A 17813-nucleotide genomic window follows, 5' to 3' on the forward strand; every position below is an offset into this window, starting at 1 on the left:
TTGAATTCCCTTTGATCTAAATTCCTCCTCTCTTCAATTCTATCAAAGAATAGCAACACCTCCTTAGCTTTCTTGAGCTGCAGCTCAACATCGCTGAAGTTTGTGGCATGCCACCTTCTTAAGTCCTCCTGCATTATGTCGGTTTTCATCCGGAATTCATGTACCAGATCAGACCCGGTATGGAATTCTTGAGCCCCCCATATATCCTGTACAATCTCTTTAACCTGTGGTTGGTCTAGCCATAAATTCTCTATTCTTCTTGGTGTCGGTTTTGTTCTCCTTCCCGCACACCTCAATAACAATGGGACATGATCGGAAACAAGCATCTCCAACGCCTTTAACGTTATCACCGGATGTGCAGTAGTCCATTCTGTTGTTAGAAAGACTCTGTCTAACTTCGAGAAGATAGGCTGTGGTCTTTTATTATTCCAAGTAAAGGCTCTGTTTTGGAGCTCAACATCAATGACACCCATATATCTGATCAGATCATTGAAGGCACACATTAAATTGTAACCTCTTAGATCCGCCGTTCGATCAACGTACCATCTCACCAAATTAAAATCGCCTACCAACAACCAAGGATAGACTATTGATTGGTGGACCATTTTTAACTCTTGGATAAAGTCTAGCTTCCTGGCGTCAACACTCGGCCCATATACCGCCGTCACCGTGAAAGCCTGACCCGAGTTGCTCTGCTTCAGGGTCACTGTAACCGTATTGGTTGATGTCCAGCAATTTAACATAGTGTAGTTTCGCTTCCAGGCTACCATGATACCACCTCTTGAGCTAATAGCATCAAGTGTAACCACCTGCCTATGAAAAAAAGATGGAATGACACGTGAAAAGTAATTCAAATCATTTCCATTTATTTTTGTTTCTTGCAAACAACACACATCACATCGAGAGTCCTTGATAATCTCTCTCACAACATTACATTTAGTCAAATCCCCTAGTCCCCTAACATTCCAAGATAAAAGTTTTAATTTTGTGTTCTTCATTAAAACTAATTAACAACAATTAACTTCTTTGATAAATCCGACGGATCAATCTTCCATTTCAGAATCAAGCTCATCCCCACTGGAAGGCTCGAAATCAATTGGGATACGGTCATCTTGGCCATCTTGAGCATCTGGATCCATGTCTATTGGGTCAGCATTAAATCTTGCTTGATTGTCTTCTGCGATGGCCTCCTCTACATCAGTAGGTTTTAGCCCAATGCTTTTAGCCAGGTCCACACAATGAGCATAGTCCACTCTGACTTCAAAAAACCCATTAGGATTAATCTCACAATTAACTTTTCGGTCCTGTAGCTGAGTCCTTTTAGACGGCCCACTTGATATAGAAGGCCTGTTTTGCTGGCCCAACTTGCGCTTCTGTTTGATTGTTTTCCTGAACTCATTTAGTGTCTTTTCTGAAGAGCTAGGACCAGCTATTGACATCTGTCTCTGACCCCTTGGTGACAACGCATTCCTGTGACCACCTCTCTGTCCCCTCTGCCGCAACACGACGCCTTTGGCAGGAGAAACCCGTTGCCGAAGGTTCTTCTCCTTTGTCTTTTCTTTTGAACTTTGATCCTGAGCGCCACGCGTCGTAGCACTGCAGGAGCCACGTTGTAGAATAATCGGGGTCTGTTGTAGCTGTCTTCTCATGGGGCGTATGTTGTTGCTACTGCCTGGTGTAATGCCCGTCTCGTTGGAGTGACCCGCTACAGCAATTCCTTTTCCTTTGACCCGCTCAGTGAGAGGCTGGTCAGACACGCGGCGTGTGTCGGGTCTGCAACCCTGCTCTGACCTCTGATTGTGCTGACTCTGCATGGCTGGCGCCGCCAAGGACAATGGATCTTCTGTGGCCATTCTTTCCGGGATTGTGGCCATTCTTTCCTGGATTGTGCCCACCGTGTTGCCGGCTTGCCATGCCTCCGCCTTCTCCACCATCTCCCTCAGTTGTGGTGGTAGGGTTTGTCGATCTCTGTCTTTGATTATTTCCAACAAAACCCTCCCACTGATTACTATATTGTCCCCTTCTTCCCGGCCCCCCTCCTCAGACGACGAGGAGGAGGTTGGCATCGGTGGATCGGGCCGATGAAATATTTTCGAAGCCGGTGGCAGATCGGCCGGCTTGTAAATGAGGCCGTGTACCCATTTGATTGGATTAACGGTGAGCATGTACTCCATTCCTCCTACCATTAGAGTCACGTGCTCAGAGACCCTTGATAGGTTGTCAGTAGCCACCACTGCCAAATACTTCTTTAGGTCGCACGGATCAGGCGAAGCCACTGTGCCTAAGAAAACACCAAAGTTAGCCACCGCCTGTTTGATTCGTAAGAAAACACCAAAGTTAGCCACCTAAGAAAACACCAAAGTTAGCCACCACCAAGGAAAACACCAAAGTTAGCCACTGTGCCTAAGAAAACACCAAATACTTCTTTATGTACATATGTAATCTATATATTGATTCCTAATATTAATTAATAAAATGTGTTTTTTGTAATACTCTTATCAGAACTCATGGAAAATTCAGCATTAGTAAAATACATCAAATTAAGTCTCGAACCATGTCACTTTAACTGCACACAGATGGAAGATCTGAAACCTCAGCAATTTATTTCCTCACCTGTGTTTCATGCATTAGATTTGAAGAGAGACGCATCAAAAAGTTCTAAAAGAGATGAGTGAGGATTAATCCGGTTTGCAGTACAAAATTTTCCTTTTGGACAGGTATGGCGATGACTCTATTTTTTCTTTTTTCTTTCTACATGAATATTAATTGTTAGACAAAATGATAGTTTTGAATTAATATGCAGCTCCGATAGCAGAGAGATATGAACAGCCAGATTGATTTCCACGTCAAATGGGGAATATCTTGGAAAGTGGCGAGACAGCATATGTAACTTTTCATAATGGAAGTCGTTGTTTTATGTCCCATAGATTACTGGTAACACAATTTTCTGTATTAAAGCAATGCTCTTTGGAAATATGGTCAGGCAACATAACAACATATAATATTGGAGACATGTGTCCGAGGTATTAATATCACCTATGGTTATATATATTGGTGCTAAAAACAAAAACCTCTCCTTGCATGTCAGTTCATATGCCATCTATTCAATCTGAATTCCACAAACTTTCCTTCACTCAAAATCGTATTTTATTTTTGGTCTTGAAATAAAGAACAACATAGTATTTTATTTTATTTTATTTTTTTTTGCTTAAAAAAGAGCTTTTAGATCTCCCTTATTTTTTTTCTTTTTTTTTAAGAAAAATAGAATTCTAATATTTCAAATCCAATCGTATAATGGAAAACGAACATGCAATATTCACATAAAAGAGCCCTTTAAATTTAAAATCAGATCGATTAGGTCCGCTCATTTAAATCATACAAACCGAATTGGAATAATATGATACTACTTTTCTCTTAGAAATCAAATAAATTGGAAATAATAATAATTATATTGTTCAGTATTTTTTATAATTTAGACAATTTGATTAATATGTAAAATTTAATTGACCAACTAATATTAAATATGTTCAAATAGAAGGCTTATTTAATTTGCTTTTAATTGAAAAAAAGTAGAGTAAAAAAAGGAATGTTGGCATCCCTTCAGAAAAAAGTGCTCAAATAATCCAGTTGGTATCCTCTACATTAACTCAAAAAGGAATATTTTCAGTTAATATATCTGGATTGTCCGATCAGCTTCAAGATCCGTGTGAACTAAATCTGCACTAATATTAAAGACACCCCTATGTTTTAGACAAGAACCGGATGGACTCCGTTTACAATCGGACGGTCGATATGTATGCAGACGATGAACACTCCAAATAATCCTGCTTGTTACTTCAGCCTCATTCTCATAATCTCATCAGAGCTCGTTGTTCCTGGTTCACTATGCACCAAATGCCTCTATTAATGATTTTATTTAAAAAAGATGTTAGTCTAGGTTAACCGTGGAACAAATGTCTCTATGAGTACACCTTGCTTATTTAAAAGGAAGCAGCTAACAGTCTTCGGCCCTCAATCTTCTGAAAATTCCCGAACTTTTTATACTAATTCTATAAACAAGTTCATTAGATCCTGTAATACTATAAAAACAATCCTATAAACAAGTTCAATTGATATTCTGCAGATGAAACCACGTGGTCCCAGATGAAAACGCGTGAAAGTTGTTAAAAATACGTAACAGCTGTTGAAAACGCGTGACAGCTGTTGGGGACCACCTTCTGTGAACATACACATATTATCATGTAAACATACACATATTATTCTGTAAACATACACATATTATCATGTAAACATACACATATTATCCTGTAAACATACATATTGTACTTGAAATTATGACAGTTTAAATTATAGTAGTTGAAAACGCGTCAGAACTAAACTAAAAATAAAATACTTTTATACACGGAGATTTTCGGAGGACTGTATCCCAAAGACGTTACCTTTTCTCTATTTAAAAACGATGCATCTCTTTGCCTTTCGGCCCCCTTTCCTCTCCCAAGATAACTTTGTTTCCTTTCTTCCCATCGACTACTCTCTCTCTCCCGAATCAATCTCTGTGACCCAAATTGACGCAAAAAAAACCCACAATTGGACTCAAATTGCCCCAACTCGTGAGCAGAGAGCCCGTGTGCGAGCATCCACGCCAGAAGAAAACAAAAAACTTCAAATCGAGAACTCAACCCGGTTCTAAACCCTAGACTCGCTTGAAACCGAATCTGAATTCCACAAACTTTTAATATATTACAAGTAGTGTCTCAGAACTCATGGCAAATTCAGCATCAGTAAACTACAACAGAGTCTCATTCTCACACCATTTCATATTTAACCTCTCAGAGATTAAGGATCTTCAACCTGGGCAATTTGTTTCCTCGCCCATATTTTATGCATTAGGTAATGAATGGGTCATTGACTGTTACCCACGAGCTACACGTCGAGAGTTGCCACGAGGTCAACAGTTGATACGAGGTCAACGTCAAGCGTTTACTTCTTTCTTTGTTAGGCTTCACGGTGGGTACAAAACCGTGAAGACAACAATCAGTTTGAGTCTCATGAAGAGAGATGGGACAACATCTGCACTTTCTCATCAGTATCATCTCAAAGGAGAGGAAGAAATGTTCAGGTATGCGATACAAAATTCTCCTTTTGAGGGAAAGGTATTTGCTTATGGCGAATATTCTAACCTATTATACAAGGAGGAGGATATTGTAAACGATGGTAGTTTTGAATTAATTTGCAGCATCAGTAACACTGATATACCCCACAATAGCTGCTCCCTTCAGGTGCCAAGGTCATTTGATTTACACAGCCAAATTGGGCAGCTATTGGAAAGTAGCGAGACAGCTGATGTAACTTTTCTCGTTGAAAATCGATCTTTTATGTGCCACAAGATAGTGCTCGCTGCTCGATCCCCTGTATTTAAAGCAGAACTCTTTGGTAATATGGCCGAGGCGACACAGAAACAGATTCAAATTGAAGACATGGCCCCCGAGGTATTCGAAGCAATGCTCCACTTCATTTACACTGATTCTTTTCCCTCTTGTGATTCTAAAGAGTCATCACAGAAGATGGCAGAACATTTGTTTGTTGCTGCTGATAAATATGCAATAGAGGGGTTGAAGGAATTATGTGAGAATAAGTTATGTGGTCGCATTTCACTTGACACGGTTGCGATCACTTGGGAATTGGCTCTGCAACACAACTCTCCTAGGCTCAAAAATGCTTGCCTAAATTGCCTTGCAGAGCCAGGAACTTTAATTAATTGGATGTTAAGTGACGAATATGAAGATTTGGTCAGAAGCTTCCTATCCATAAAGGCTGAAATAAGAGACAGGGTCAATACAAGGCCGTCTTTCTGGAATGATAAAAATGAAAAAAGAAAAGAAATAGCTTATTAACTCAATGAAGATATCGTCTCATATGTAATGCAGTTGTTTGTTGTGTTTTTCTTTGTTCTAGCAATTATGAATTTATGATGAAAGTAATGTTCCTGTTGTATGGACTAAGTACTTGAATTCTAGTCTTTTTGTGTGTTTTTACCAGTTCTGGTATTTTCAATGCCTTGGTGGCTTTTGGTGATGTATTAGGCAGTATTTTGTATGTACCAGTTCCTGTATCTGTCCGTACTCCAGATGTTTGGAGTTGGCAACAGTATGACTATTGTTTCTAATGAAATCGTTGGGTTAATCCAACTTTATAAAAAAAAAAATGCCTTTGTATTTCTTGAATTATAGAGCATGCATTTTGTGTTACATGCAGGGATTCTTTTGCAGATTGATAATGAATATTTCCTTGATGAAGTCCTCAAGGTTTATTGGTATTTAACTCTGTGCATATTATTTAAGAAACAATTATGTGTACCTTAATTATTGGTGCTTCTGTATCTCATTTGCTAACATTTGAGGATTCTGACGGGTATCGTACTATGACCAATTTTTAGGTCCAATGGTCCTCAGCCATCAGATTTTGCCAAATAGCGAAGTAAATTAGGATTTGGGAAGTGGGAACTCATGTGAAATCCCAAATTTAATTGGCCATCAGATCGGTTTGCTTTTGTAAAGTTTGAATCAGGCTCTGGCAAATTACTTCAATTATTTTTCTTTTTGAAATCTGCTCTTGTAAAATTTGAATCTGGTTGTGGCAAATTACATGAAAAAAAAAAATTCTTTTAGAAATCTTCGTAGTCTCTGTGAAGTCGAAATTACTTTAATTTTCACTGGACATCAAAGCTTCATGTCTTGAAAATTCTTACATATAGCTCACCTGCTCACATAAGGGAGATTAATTTTAATGGTTAGATTTGCAGTTTGTGATATCATTACTTATTTCTAGATAATTCATGAACATAATCATCAAAGCTGACTGAATTCATTAATCAGATAAGAGAGAAAACCAAAACATATAAAGCACAACACGGACATCGAAACATCCTGCAAAAGAAATAAATGATCCAAAAATAAATATATATATATATATATAATTTTATTTGGGAACATATATAGAACAATCGAATTTTCTTATCAAATACTCGGAGCTAGCTAGCTTTATCTCTTTACATCTCGCAACACCTCTGGAAATCTCCCTTATTTAAGTCATGAACAGTGATTTGAAATCTTTCCAGGCAATGGCAGCCGATTTTTTTATTTTTATCCAAAATTTAAATTAAATTTTAAAAATTAACCGAACCGGATTTCAAATTTTAAAACTACCCAAACCGCTAAACGGTTAACCGGACCCTAGGTTCGGTTAACGGTTTAGCGGACCAAGGGTTTGGTTAACCGTTTAGCGGACCAAGGGTTCGGTTAACCGTTTAGCGGACCAAGGGTTTGGGTTCGGTTAACGGTTTAGCGGACCAACAGTATGGGTTCGGTTAGCCGTGAAGCGGAAATATTTTAACATCTGCTCTATAAATATCAGTCTGACGGAGAGATGAAACGAAAAAAAAAAAAATGTTGTTTCAGAGACGAACGGAAGAAAATGAAGAAAAAAAAATCGCTGTTTGAGATACGAACGGAAGAAAAGAAGAAAAAAGAAGGTAATTTTTTTTTATAATTAATTTGTAAATTATATAAGTTAATTTTTTAACTATCGATTTTTGAAATTTTTTTGTTGGAGAAGAAGAAATTAAAATATGATCTCCAACCAACATACAACATATTATAACCGTAATATTTGCATATATTACTGTTATTCAATATGTAGCAGAAATTTTTTTTTTGACCAACTTGTGATAAATAAAATAAATTGACAAATTGTTCATTATTGTCATAAAAAATATAAATCAAAAGTAATGGAGAAAGAATGTTACTTATTATTTAATTTATTATTTAATTTAATAACAAATTACGGATTTTTTTTTTTGAAAACTTGGTAGTAGCTACCAAGGTTCCAAAATAGTTTAGAATATGACAAAAAAATTCTAAAATGATTTAGAATTGTTTTAGGAATCCTTACGGAGCTCTGACTGTCTGATCAATCGGCTCTTCGATTCAGGTATTTTTTATTTTTTATTTATTTTAATTGATAATATAATTAATTAGTTCATTTTAAACGGTTCAGAATATTGTCGAAATAATTTAGAATTTTTTAGAACATTCCAAAACGGTGTAGAATAATTTAGGAATATCCAAAATGGTCTAGAATAATTTAGAAAAATGTAAAATGATATAGAATAATTTTTAGAGGTCCAGACAAGTTTTAATTACTTATATGTTGTTATTTTTTAAATTGCCAGACCAATCAAAACTAAAAATGACAACCATTTGTGCGAAAATTTTTATTGGAGGGGAAATCCAATACAATGATGACGGGGTCCTTTACAGTACCCGAGCTAAATACTCAATACCGCTAACCGTGAACCACAATTTTGATTATCTTTAGAATGAGATTTATAAATTTGTTGGGTACAATGCTAGTCAAGCAAATCTGGAAATTCAAGCCAGGTTTAATATGTCCACCGATGGACAACGTGACTATCAATTAGTACCGGTAATGGACCAACAATCGTTCGAATTCATGTTAGGAGTTGTGTCGTCTTTTTCACAAAGGTTACCAATTCTGGAGTTATATGTAGAATTGGAACCGAACTGTACCAGTCAGATTCCTGAACCTCGATCCCGACCCAGTACCAGTCGAAATCCTGTGGATCCCGACCCAATACCAGTTAGATCCCGACCCAGTACCAGTCGGCACTCTGTGGATGTACCAATGAGACACCGACCCAGTATCGGTAGCAACTCTATGGATCAACCAGTTATACCCCGACTCAGTACCAGTCGAAACTCTGTGGATTTACCGGTTAGACCCCGACCCAGTACCAGTCGGGTCCGTAGACAGGTACGTGATTATTCGCATGTACCTGTGGATGCAATTGATTCTGACAGTTTGGAAAGTGGAGATGAGATGCTCTCAGATGAGTCATTGGGTTCCGACGATGATATTGAACCGCTCAGCCAGTCACAATCAAAGTCTCGTCAAACACAATCCCGTCAATCACAGTACCCGATAACTGGTCGAGAAAATATGACACATCCGGTTGATAGTTTCAATGACATATCCGGTTTTCGGCCTGCAGATGTCGATTTTTTCGGCAGCTCAAAAAAAACATTCGATAATCCGTTGGCTAAGGGTGTAGTTTATGAGTAAAAAACGGCTCTAAGGATAGCAATCAATGAGTTCCATCTCGATAAGAACTGTGAGTGCAAGATTCTTAGAAGCGAACCCAGACGTTACGAGGTGGTGTGCAGAGATGTTTTTTGTAAATTTAAGTTATGCGCCAAGCAAAACGGTCTTTCAGAATCTTGGATTATTACCAAACAAGCGTATCCTCATACGTGCAGAGTATCAGCAACACGTACTGATCATTGTCAGCTGACAGCAGAGATGATTGCCCTTGCAATTGATAAGACTATTAGAAGGGATGTGTGCTCTCCTATAAATCATATCCGAGATATCGTCATGCAGAGATATAATAAGGTAACCCCCAAGTACAATAAATTATGGAGAGGCCGTGAGCTTGCTATTGCAAATCTGTTTGGGAGTTGGGAGAACTCGTACAACTTGCTTACTCCACTATTAGAAGCCATCAGAAGAAACAATCCAGGAACCAAGTATTGTGTGATGTCGACCCCGATTGATGGAGAAACTAACAGGCTTTTCCACAGAGCGGCATAGGCATTTGGAGCTTGTATTGCAGCGATACCGTTCCTCAGACCAGTGATTAGTATCGATGCATGTTTCATGTCGGGACGGTACCAAGGTAGGCTGCTGATGACATGTATGTATGATGCCGAAAACCAATTACTTCCAGTGGCTTTTGCAATTGTGGAGAAAGAAAGTGCTGACAACTGGGGTTTTTTTATGAGATGGTTGAGGCTGGAAGTAATTGGAGATAATCGATTCTTTTGTGTCATATCTGATAGACATTTGGGAATTAAAGCCGTGTTCCAGGATCCAAATCTCGGGTGGGATGAGACTACCGATCAATGTGTGCACCGGTATTGCTCTCAACATGTTGCTGAAAATCTTTACAAGCACGTGGGCCGTAAGAGAGAGGTTAGCGATAGGTTCATAGCTGGAGTGAACAAATGCAAACCTAGGAGGTTGCAGGAGATGTTACAAGACTTTGAAATTGGTTGTCCGAAGGCTATCGACTACCTTAACAAGGTGGGTAACAGGAACCCTAATGATGAAGACGAGCTTCCATGTCCAGAGAAGTTGTATCAAGCAGAGGACGGAGGTCACCGATGGGGGATAATGACAACAAATGGGTCAGAGTCACTGAACGCCGTGTTCAAAATTAGTCGGCGATTACCGGTTGCAGCGGTCGTGGAGGACACGTTTTATAAGTTGAATAAGTGGTTTTTTGACCGATGGAACAAAGCTCAAATGAGATTTCAGGATGGTCAGGTGTGGTCCGACAGGGTAACTAAGTTATTGCAAAAGCGTATCGAAAAAGGAAGGGACATGACTGTGATTCCTTACCGTGGAAGACATGGTCTTTTTGAGGTAATGGTTAAGGGCGAAAAAATACCAGCAAGGCGTAATCAACCGAGACTTGAGTATACTCGTAGGGATTTCAGTTATATGGTTGTTGTTATGGACAACAACAAGGTTGAATGTGAATGTCAGAAGCCTCAACTGACCGGCATACCATGTTCTCATTTCATGGCAGTTGTCCGCGAAATGAGATATGATGAAAATTTATACGTCAACCCCTTGTACCGTATGTCAATAGTGTTACAAACATGGAGCGGACGTTGGGAACCGAAAGGCAACCAATGTGAATGGCCTGCATATAATGGCCCAAAAATTATACCTGATTCGAATCTGATCAAGAAAGGACGGAGACGGCACGACCGCATACCGATGGAAATGGACAAAATGCGTGGTCGGAGACTCGGACGCCAGCCTCATCGTGAGACAATTGATCGGAATGCTGCAGGTATAACTGATCAATCAATTATAAATACTTGTTTTAACTAAATTCACAAATTAATACATGGTCTGCACTACATGTAGAGGAGGTAGCAAGACAGGCGCAAGCAGCGGCAGAGCAACCGGCAAGAGGAAGTACAACTGTTTGGCGCACCCTCGGACAACATTTAAGTCTGCGTCGTAGAAATTAACTTGTGTGTTATTTTATTTGTATGTGTTGAGAACTATCAGCGCCGCATCGATTTTTTTGTGAGGCATGCATGCGATCTGGTATAAACCCAATCGAATCAAGAATGGCGCGTATGCAGCGTGGTACGCGGTCATGCAACGGTAGTGCTTCACGTTTATAACCTCCTTTTTCTACATTACCGAAAATAAAAATTAGAAATTAAAACAAGATGATATTTCTGAACAAGTCAGAAAAAAAGAAATAAGTAATTGCTTACCTCCTCAGAAGCCTGACACACCCCGTGACTGGTATGCGGTATCCACAACAGATCACTAAAAGTATCCCGCGCCATAGGTACTTCATCATTGATTTCGTCTGCCATGCTACAAAATTAATTCAAAGTTAATTCATTATTTTCAAAAATTTTAAACTAATCTAAACCGTTTTGGATGTTTCTAATTATTTCTAAACCAATTTGGATTACCTAAATTTTCTAAACTATTTTACACTATTTTAAAATTTTCTAAATTATTCTAGACCGTTTTTGAACTTTTCTAAATTATTATCGACTATTTTGGAACTTTTTAAATTATTCGGGCACCACTTTAAAATTTTCTAAATTATTCTACACTATTTTACAACTTCCTAATTTATTTTTTACCATTTTGGTATTTTACAAATTACTCTAAACTATTTTGGAACTTTTCTAAATTATTCTACACTATTTTGGAAGTTTCTAAATTATTTTTCACCATTTTGGAATTTTACAAATTACTCTAAACGGTTAACCGGTTTGGGTAGATTTAAAATTTCACAGCCGGTTCGGTTAATTTTTAAAATTCAATTTATATTTTGGATAAAAATCAAAAAATCGGTAAAGCTTATTAGACTTAATAAGCACTTTTACCAGCTCTACATTGACCAGATAGCCACTATCACTTTCAGGGTTTCCCAAAAAAAAAAAATAAAGACGGCTATTCGAACCACACAGATAACATGCATCCTTTCTTCCAATGGTAATTAAAAAAAAAAACAATTATATGAAGCATTTTTAAGGAATTGGAATTTTTTCAATTATCTCAAACCTTTTAAGGATAATTGGGTTGAATTTTGAATATCTTTCAAATTCAATCAAATTCAACCTAACAAGTTTAATACATGCAACATCTGATGATAATCTCTAATTATTTCTCCATGGAGTAATACATGAAATTTTTAGGAAAAGAACCAAAACAATTAAAATATTAGCACTTACAAAATTATTTTGTAAAGGACAAAATTATTAATTTCTATTTATATGGAATAAGGCTTATTGAGCATTTTCCTAATTAAACTAGTCCCTGGTAGATTGTACACTGTAATTTGAAAAAATTATTTCTTATGAAAAAAAAAAAACCTGATTTCAGACGATCTCTGCTCTGCTTCTCAAACGACACCCATCCTAAAACCTTCTCAAACGGCACCCATCCTAAAACACAAACGGCACCCCATTATAAAATCATAAGCCACGGGTCTACAGTGGATATGCCACGTGTCGACACCCCATCGCATGACCCCCACGCGTCTAAAAAAAAAAAAAAAAAAAAACCCAGGTCCGGTTAACGGTTCACCGAACCCTTCCCATCTGCCACGTGTCGATACCCCATCGGCATGACCCCCACGCGTTAAAAAAAAAAAAAAAAAAAAAACTGGTCCGGTTAACGGTTCACCGAACCATTCTTTCTGCTAAACGGTTAACCGAACCAATGAAACCGGTTAACCGTTAACCGGACCGAAACCAATTTTCCGGTTAACGGTTAACCGGACCATTTTAAAGAGTCCGGTTAACCGTTAACCGGAAATTTGGTCCGGTTAACGGTTGACCGGTTTGGGTAGAATTTGAAAAACAAAGCCGGTTCGGTTAATTTTTGAAATTTAATTTAAATTTTGGATAAAAATAAAAAAATCGGCAATGGCAGCTTCTCTACGGGTCCTTGTTTTTGAATTGAAGGAAATGCATGCCATGAGATGAGATTGATAAATCTTAAGCTTCTTTAGCTGTGAATTTAAGCTTTAAATTATTGGAAGGCTTCAAAGAATTACTCAATTAATTGCATGTAACCTGGTTAATTGTAGTAAGATAGTAAGAACTGCAACTTATAAGGTCATTGGTATTTCTTGGAGAGTACACGTCATAGTAGCCTCTCACATGGAGATTGAATTACAAATCTATTATCCATATTAAAGTTGTAACATTTTATTTATTTATATTTGAAATTTAGATGCAAAGAGACAATTTAATATATTTTCAATAATATGATAGCTTATAACTTTAAAGGAGGAGCAAAGAGACAATTGTAATATCCCTGATATTACAATTTCGATTAGGATAATCTCCTCCTATTTTCTCAGCAATATAATATATAGAAGAATACTTTATATGAGATATTCCATTTGTTTTTTCTAAACAAAATCTGCAAGAATATATCAATCAAAGCTTCTTAAACTCTATATGATATAAGATACAATAACCTGAAGGCCAAGCGTAGATAAATAATAATTACATGATTAATAGTTGACAGTGCAATAAAGCAATAGATGTTTATTACTTTCTTCAAGCGACAATCCATTTATTTGATTCGGTCTGAAAACCAATAAACCTCAATATTTATTTGCAAGTTTTGAAATTGTGTAGTACGGACAAGCTAAACAGATAGGTACTCTAGGCAAACGATTAGTCACCTATATATTATTACAATATTGTATACACAAAAATAAATAAAAATATACTTAATTTATAATATAATTGTAAACTTATGTCCCAACGGCCCAATAATAGGCCTGCTTGAAGGTTATGAGCCGCAATCCTGCCTACAGGTTATGATCCTTGTAGAACAATGGCCTTCATGTTAAAAATTAGTTTAATCTCTCCCGGGTATACTCAATAAAAGGAACAAAATTACAAATTTTGATCAATTAAGAAGTGCGTAGCTTAATCTGAAGATTAAGTGTGGAAAATGCATAAATATCAATTATTATGTTCATGAATGACGATCAATGTTCCTATTATTGGTTATGGCCATGAACTCTTGTTAATTGTTATTACCATTTTATTAGTGTCTGTACAAGTCTTGTTAATTGTTTTTACTAGGGGTGTAAACGGTCGGATACAGATTGGATAGTGGTCAAACCGTATCTTATCCGTTATAATTTTTCGAATACGGATACAAATACGGATAGTATCGGATACGGATACTTGTGGATATATATAGATATACCTTTTGATTCTTTTGTTACTTGTGATTCTTTTGCAAATTCATAATGAATATAGATATACCTTTTGATGAACTCCTTATGGTAAATTGTTGTGTAAATATGTGAATATTTTTTTGAAGAAACAACTATGTGAATCTTTAATTATAGGTGCTTCTCTATCTCATTTGCCATCGTCGCCCAGAGGAAAATTATAGGTTTCGTGTATATTTTTAGATCCAATGGTCCTCCAATAGGGAAGTAAATTGAGAATTGGGTACTAAAAATGAAGCCGACATTGAGAACTGTCTGAATTATTTTGAAATATGAGTGAGTTAAAACTGTTGATATATTTAGAATATTCATGAAAGTGTGTCACCAACGTCGAATAATTTATGGTGTCCTCCATTGACTAACCGCCATGTATCAAGAGAGCTCCAATTGAATACCTTTGACTAAAAATGAATGGATCATATTACAGAAAAGAGCCCTCTATATATCAATCAATCACACAGTTTGAATTGGAATAGTAAAGACTATTTTTCCTTTAGAAAAGTAAAAAAATACTGAGTGGGTTGCGGGCAACAGGTGTTTATATATAATTATTTCTATGTCAGATTTTTTTTGGCAAGAAAAGAAAATTAATGAAATCAATAAAAAATAAAAAAAAAGGTAGTCCAGCACCCCGCAGGCCCGATTTTTTTAAAAATACCCAAAACAAAAAATAAATAATTTAAAATGCCCAGGATTTGGACAAAATTTTAAAAATGCCCAAACCGCCGAAAAATGGGGCGGTCCGGAATTTTAATTCCTAACCGCCAGGAAATTCGACGGTCCGGAATTAAAATTCCTAACCGCCGAAAAATGGGGCGGTCCGGGCCTATATATTCATTCCTCATGCTCTTTCTCTCTCCTCACAATTCATTTTCTCAAATTCCCACTCTCTCTCCTCCCACCCGAATTTCTCCTCTCTTTTCTCCTCTCTTCTTCTCTCTTCTCCCAATTTGCAAGTAAGTCCATATATTTTTTTTAAATTTCATTTGTAGTATAAAAAAATTGTAGATTAGTCCAATTATGTTAGTAAGGTACCAAAATTAGTGTTATTTTTTTTTAGTTAGTTGAGTTAGTGCTAATTAGTTGTAATTAGGATTAATTAATTACAGTACCAATTTAGTGGTAATTAGTGTCAATGTACGTACCAAAATATTTATAATTAGTGATAATTATGGTACCAAAGTTAGTTTTAATTTTATTTTGGATTATTTAGTCCAAAATTTGATCGCAATTAGTGCTAATTAGTTATAATTATGGTTAATTAATTACGGTACCAATTTAGTAGTAATTAGTGTCAATGTAGGTACCAAAATATTTATATTTAGTCCAAAATTTGATCGCAATTAGTGCTAATTAGTTATAATTAGGGTTAATTAATTGAAGTACCGAATTTAATGGTAATTAGTGTCAATGTAGGTACCAAAATATTTATAATTAGTGATGATCCTATTTTGCCCAAATAACAATTTTTTTCATATTAACATAATTTAATCAATTGTAGCATGTCTAATTTTTTTCCAAACGTAGGATGGCTAGGGGACGGCCTAGGAGACCACCACCACCCGACCATACTGATGATCCCATTTCCGTGGACAACACGGAGCATTTTAGTCCATTATTATGGATACCTCATAGTGAGCATCGAGTCTCACTGGCATCCCGAGAGGTACTTGATTACTTTTTCCTTTCTTTTTTGAAAGTTTAAATTTTTGCTAATTGCTCATTTTTTTAGGTTTTTATGTTGTTTTCTTTTTTTTTCAACACAGAGTCAGGACCTCCTAGAATGTAAGAATCGGGCATACGGCATGCAGTACTACTCTCTGATGGACCCGTATCTACGAAATTTGGGGTTGTACCATTTGGTCGATATTTTGGAGACGGAGAGCAAGGCTACCAATGCATCCCTCATCCAGGCACTAGTGGAGCGATGGCGCCCCGAGACGCACACGTTCCACTTCCAGTTTGGAGAGATGACAGTGACTCTCCAGGATGTGAGTGTCCTTTGGGGTTTGCCCATCCAGGGCGTGCCCGTCGGTGGCATATCATACTCCACTGATGATAACACGATTAATGCCACCCTCGCAGAGCTGTTGGGAGCGGAGCCAGCTATACGTGATAATGGCGGGAAGTCGAGGTTTCATGTGAAGAAGACGGCACTGCGAGCTCTATTCGCCAATCGAGGTCTGCATTGGGGATCCACAGAGCAGGACATTGAGAGGTACTCATATAAACCATTATATATATTTATTTTGTACTATATTTCATACTAAAAAATGAGGTGCTCCGTAATTTCGACATTATAGATACACACGGGCTTTCGTGATGGATCTATTTGGTTCTGTCATGTTTGCTGATTCGAGCGGTGATTCCATCCCGATTATGTATCTGGAGCTGTTGCGAGACCTTGGGACGTCAAGAAGGTACAATTGGGGTGGGGCTGTCCTAGCACATCTTTACTCCAACTTGTGTTGTGCTTGCAAAGTCAGTATGTTATTGCTGTGTTATTTTAATTATTTAACTTGTCATGTAATTATTTTCTTATTTTAATTATTTAACTTTTTCCTGACGGCTAATATTTTTCAAAATACAGCCTAAAAGTAAGCAGATTTATGGACCGACACTTCTACTGCAGCATTGGTCATGGTCACGTATACCAGTGGTTGTTCCCGTGCCGAATGAGCCCGATGATGCATATCGCCCGGCACTTGGCAAGAAATGGTACGGAGATCACCGCTATGTTAACCAGCCTCACGGAAAGACAGTAGGTATCAGGCTAGTCCGAGGTCAGTTGCAGAGTTTGGGTGACACGCAGGTGAGCTGGACTCCGTATAGTGAGTTATACGATGAGGGGAGGCTGCCGCAGATTGTATCGGATGATGAGGAGATGTGGCTCTACAGGGGTCCGTTGGTTTGCTTCTGGATAGTGGAGCACCACTATCCAGACCGGGTGCTCCGTCAGTTTGGACTTCCTCCACTCATCCCCGCAGATCCAGACATCCCGAGATCTATCATCATGGGACTACACGGGTACGTACAAGTTATGTTTTTCTTGCATTTTGTACTTAATATTAGTTGTTGCCTTTAAATTGAATCTAAAATAATAATTACAGGGTGACCCATGGTAATCATAACAATAGAGATTGGAGTACGTATTACCTGGACCACTACAACAGAGCAGCGAGCATGAGTGAGAACTTGTGGCAGATGTCGGAGGTTGGTGAGATGCAGTTGCAGGGGCCTCCCCTACTGCGATATCAGGCTTGGTACTTGCGGGTCGGCATGGCATCTGTGTATCTTGAGGGAGATTACGGCGATTATCTTCGCGCGAAGATCTTCGAGGATGATGGTTATACCCCTACAGGCCGAAAAGTTGCTCGCGATGTAAGTAATGCACCTCAAACAATTCATTTTTTCCCTAATGTATTTT

The 17813-nt window shown here is 37.6% G+C and overlaps 2 protein-coding genes across 2 annotated transcripts in view; both read left to right on the plus strand.

The window, feature by feature from the left end:
* LOC144554779 (BTB/POZ and MATH domain-containing protein 2-like) overlaps positions 1-17813 on the plus strand; it is a 34794-nt gene that overhangs the window by 12652 nt on the left and 4329 nt on the right. The gene's annotated exons all lie outside the window — the stretch shown is intronic.
* On the plus strand, positions 4519-6038 carry LOC144554579 (BTB/POZ and MATH domain-containing protein 2-like). The gene has a single exon (XM_078302892.1). It carries the CDS (start codon positions 4764-4766, stop codon positions 5892-5894), a length of 1131 nt encoding a protein of 376 aa, XP_078159018.1. The 5' UTR covers positions 4519-4763; the 3' UTR covers positions 5895-6038.

Source organism: Carex rostrata, chromosome 5 (assembly GCF_964058835.1).
Source record: "Carex rostrata chromosome 5, lpCarRost1.2, whole genome shotgun sequence".
NCBI classification, from domain to species: domain Eukaryota; kingdom Viridiplantae; phylum Streptophyta; class Magnoliopsida; order Poales; family Cyperaceae; genus Carex; species Carex rostrata.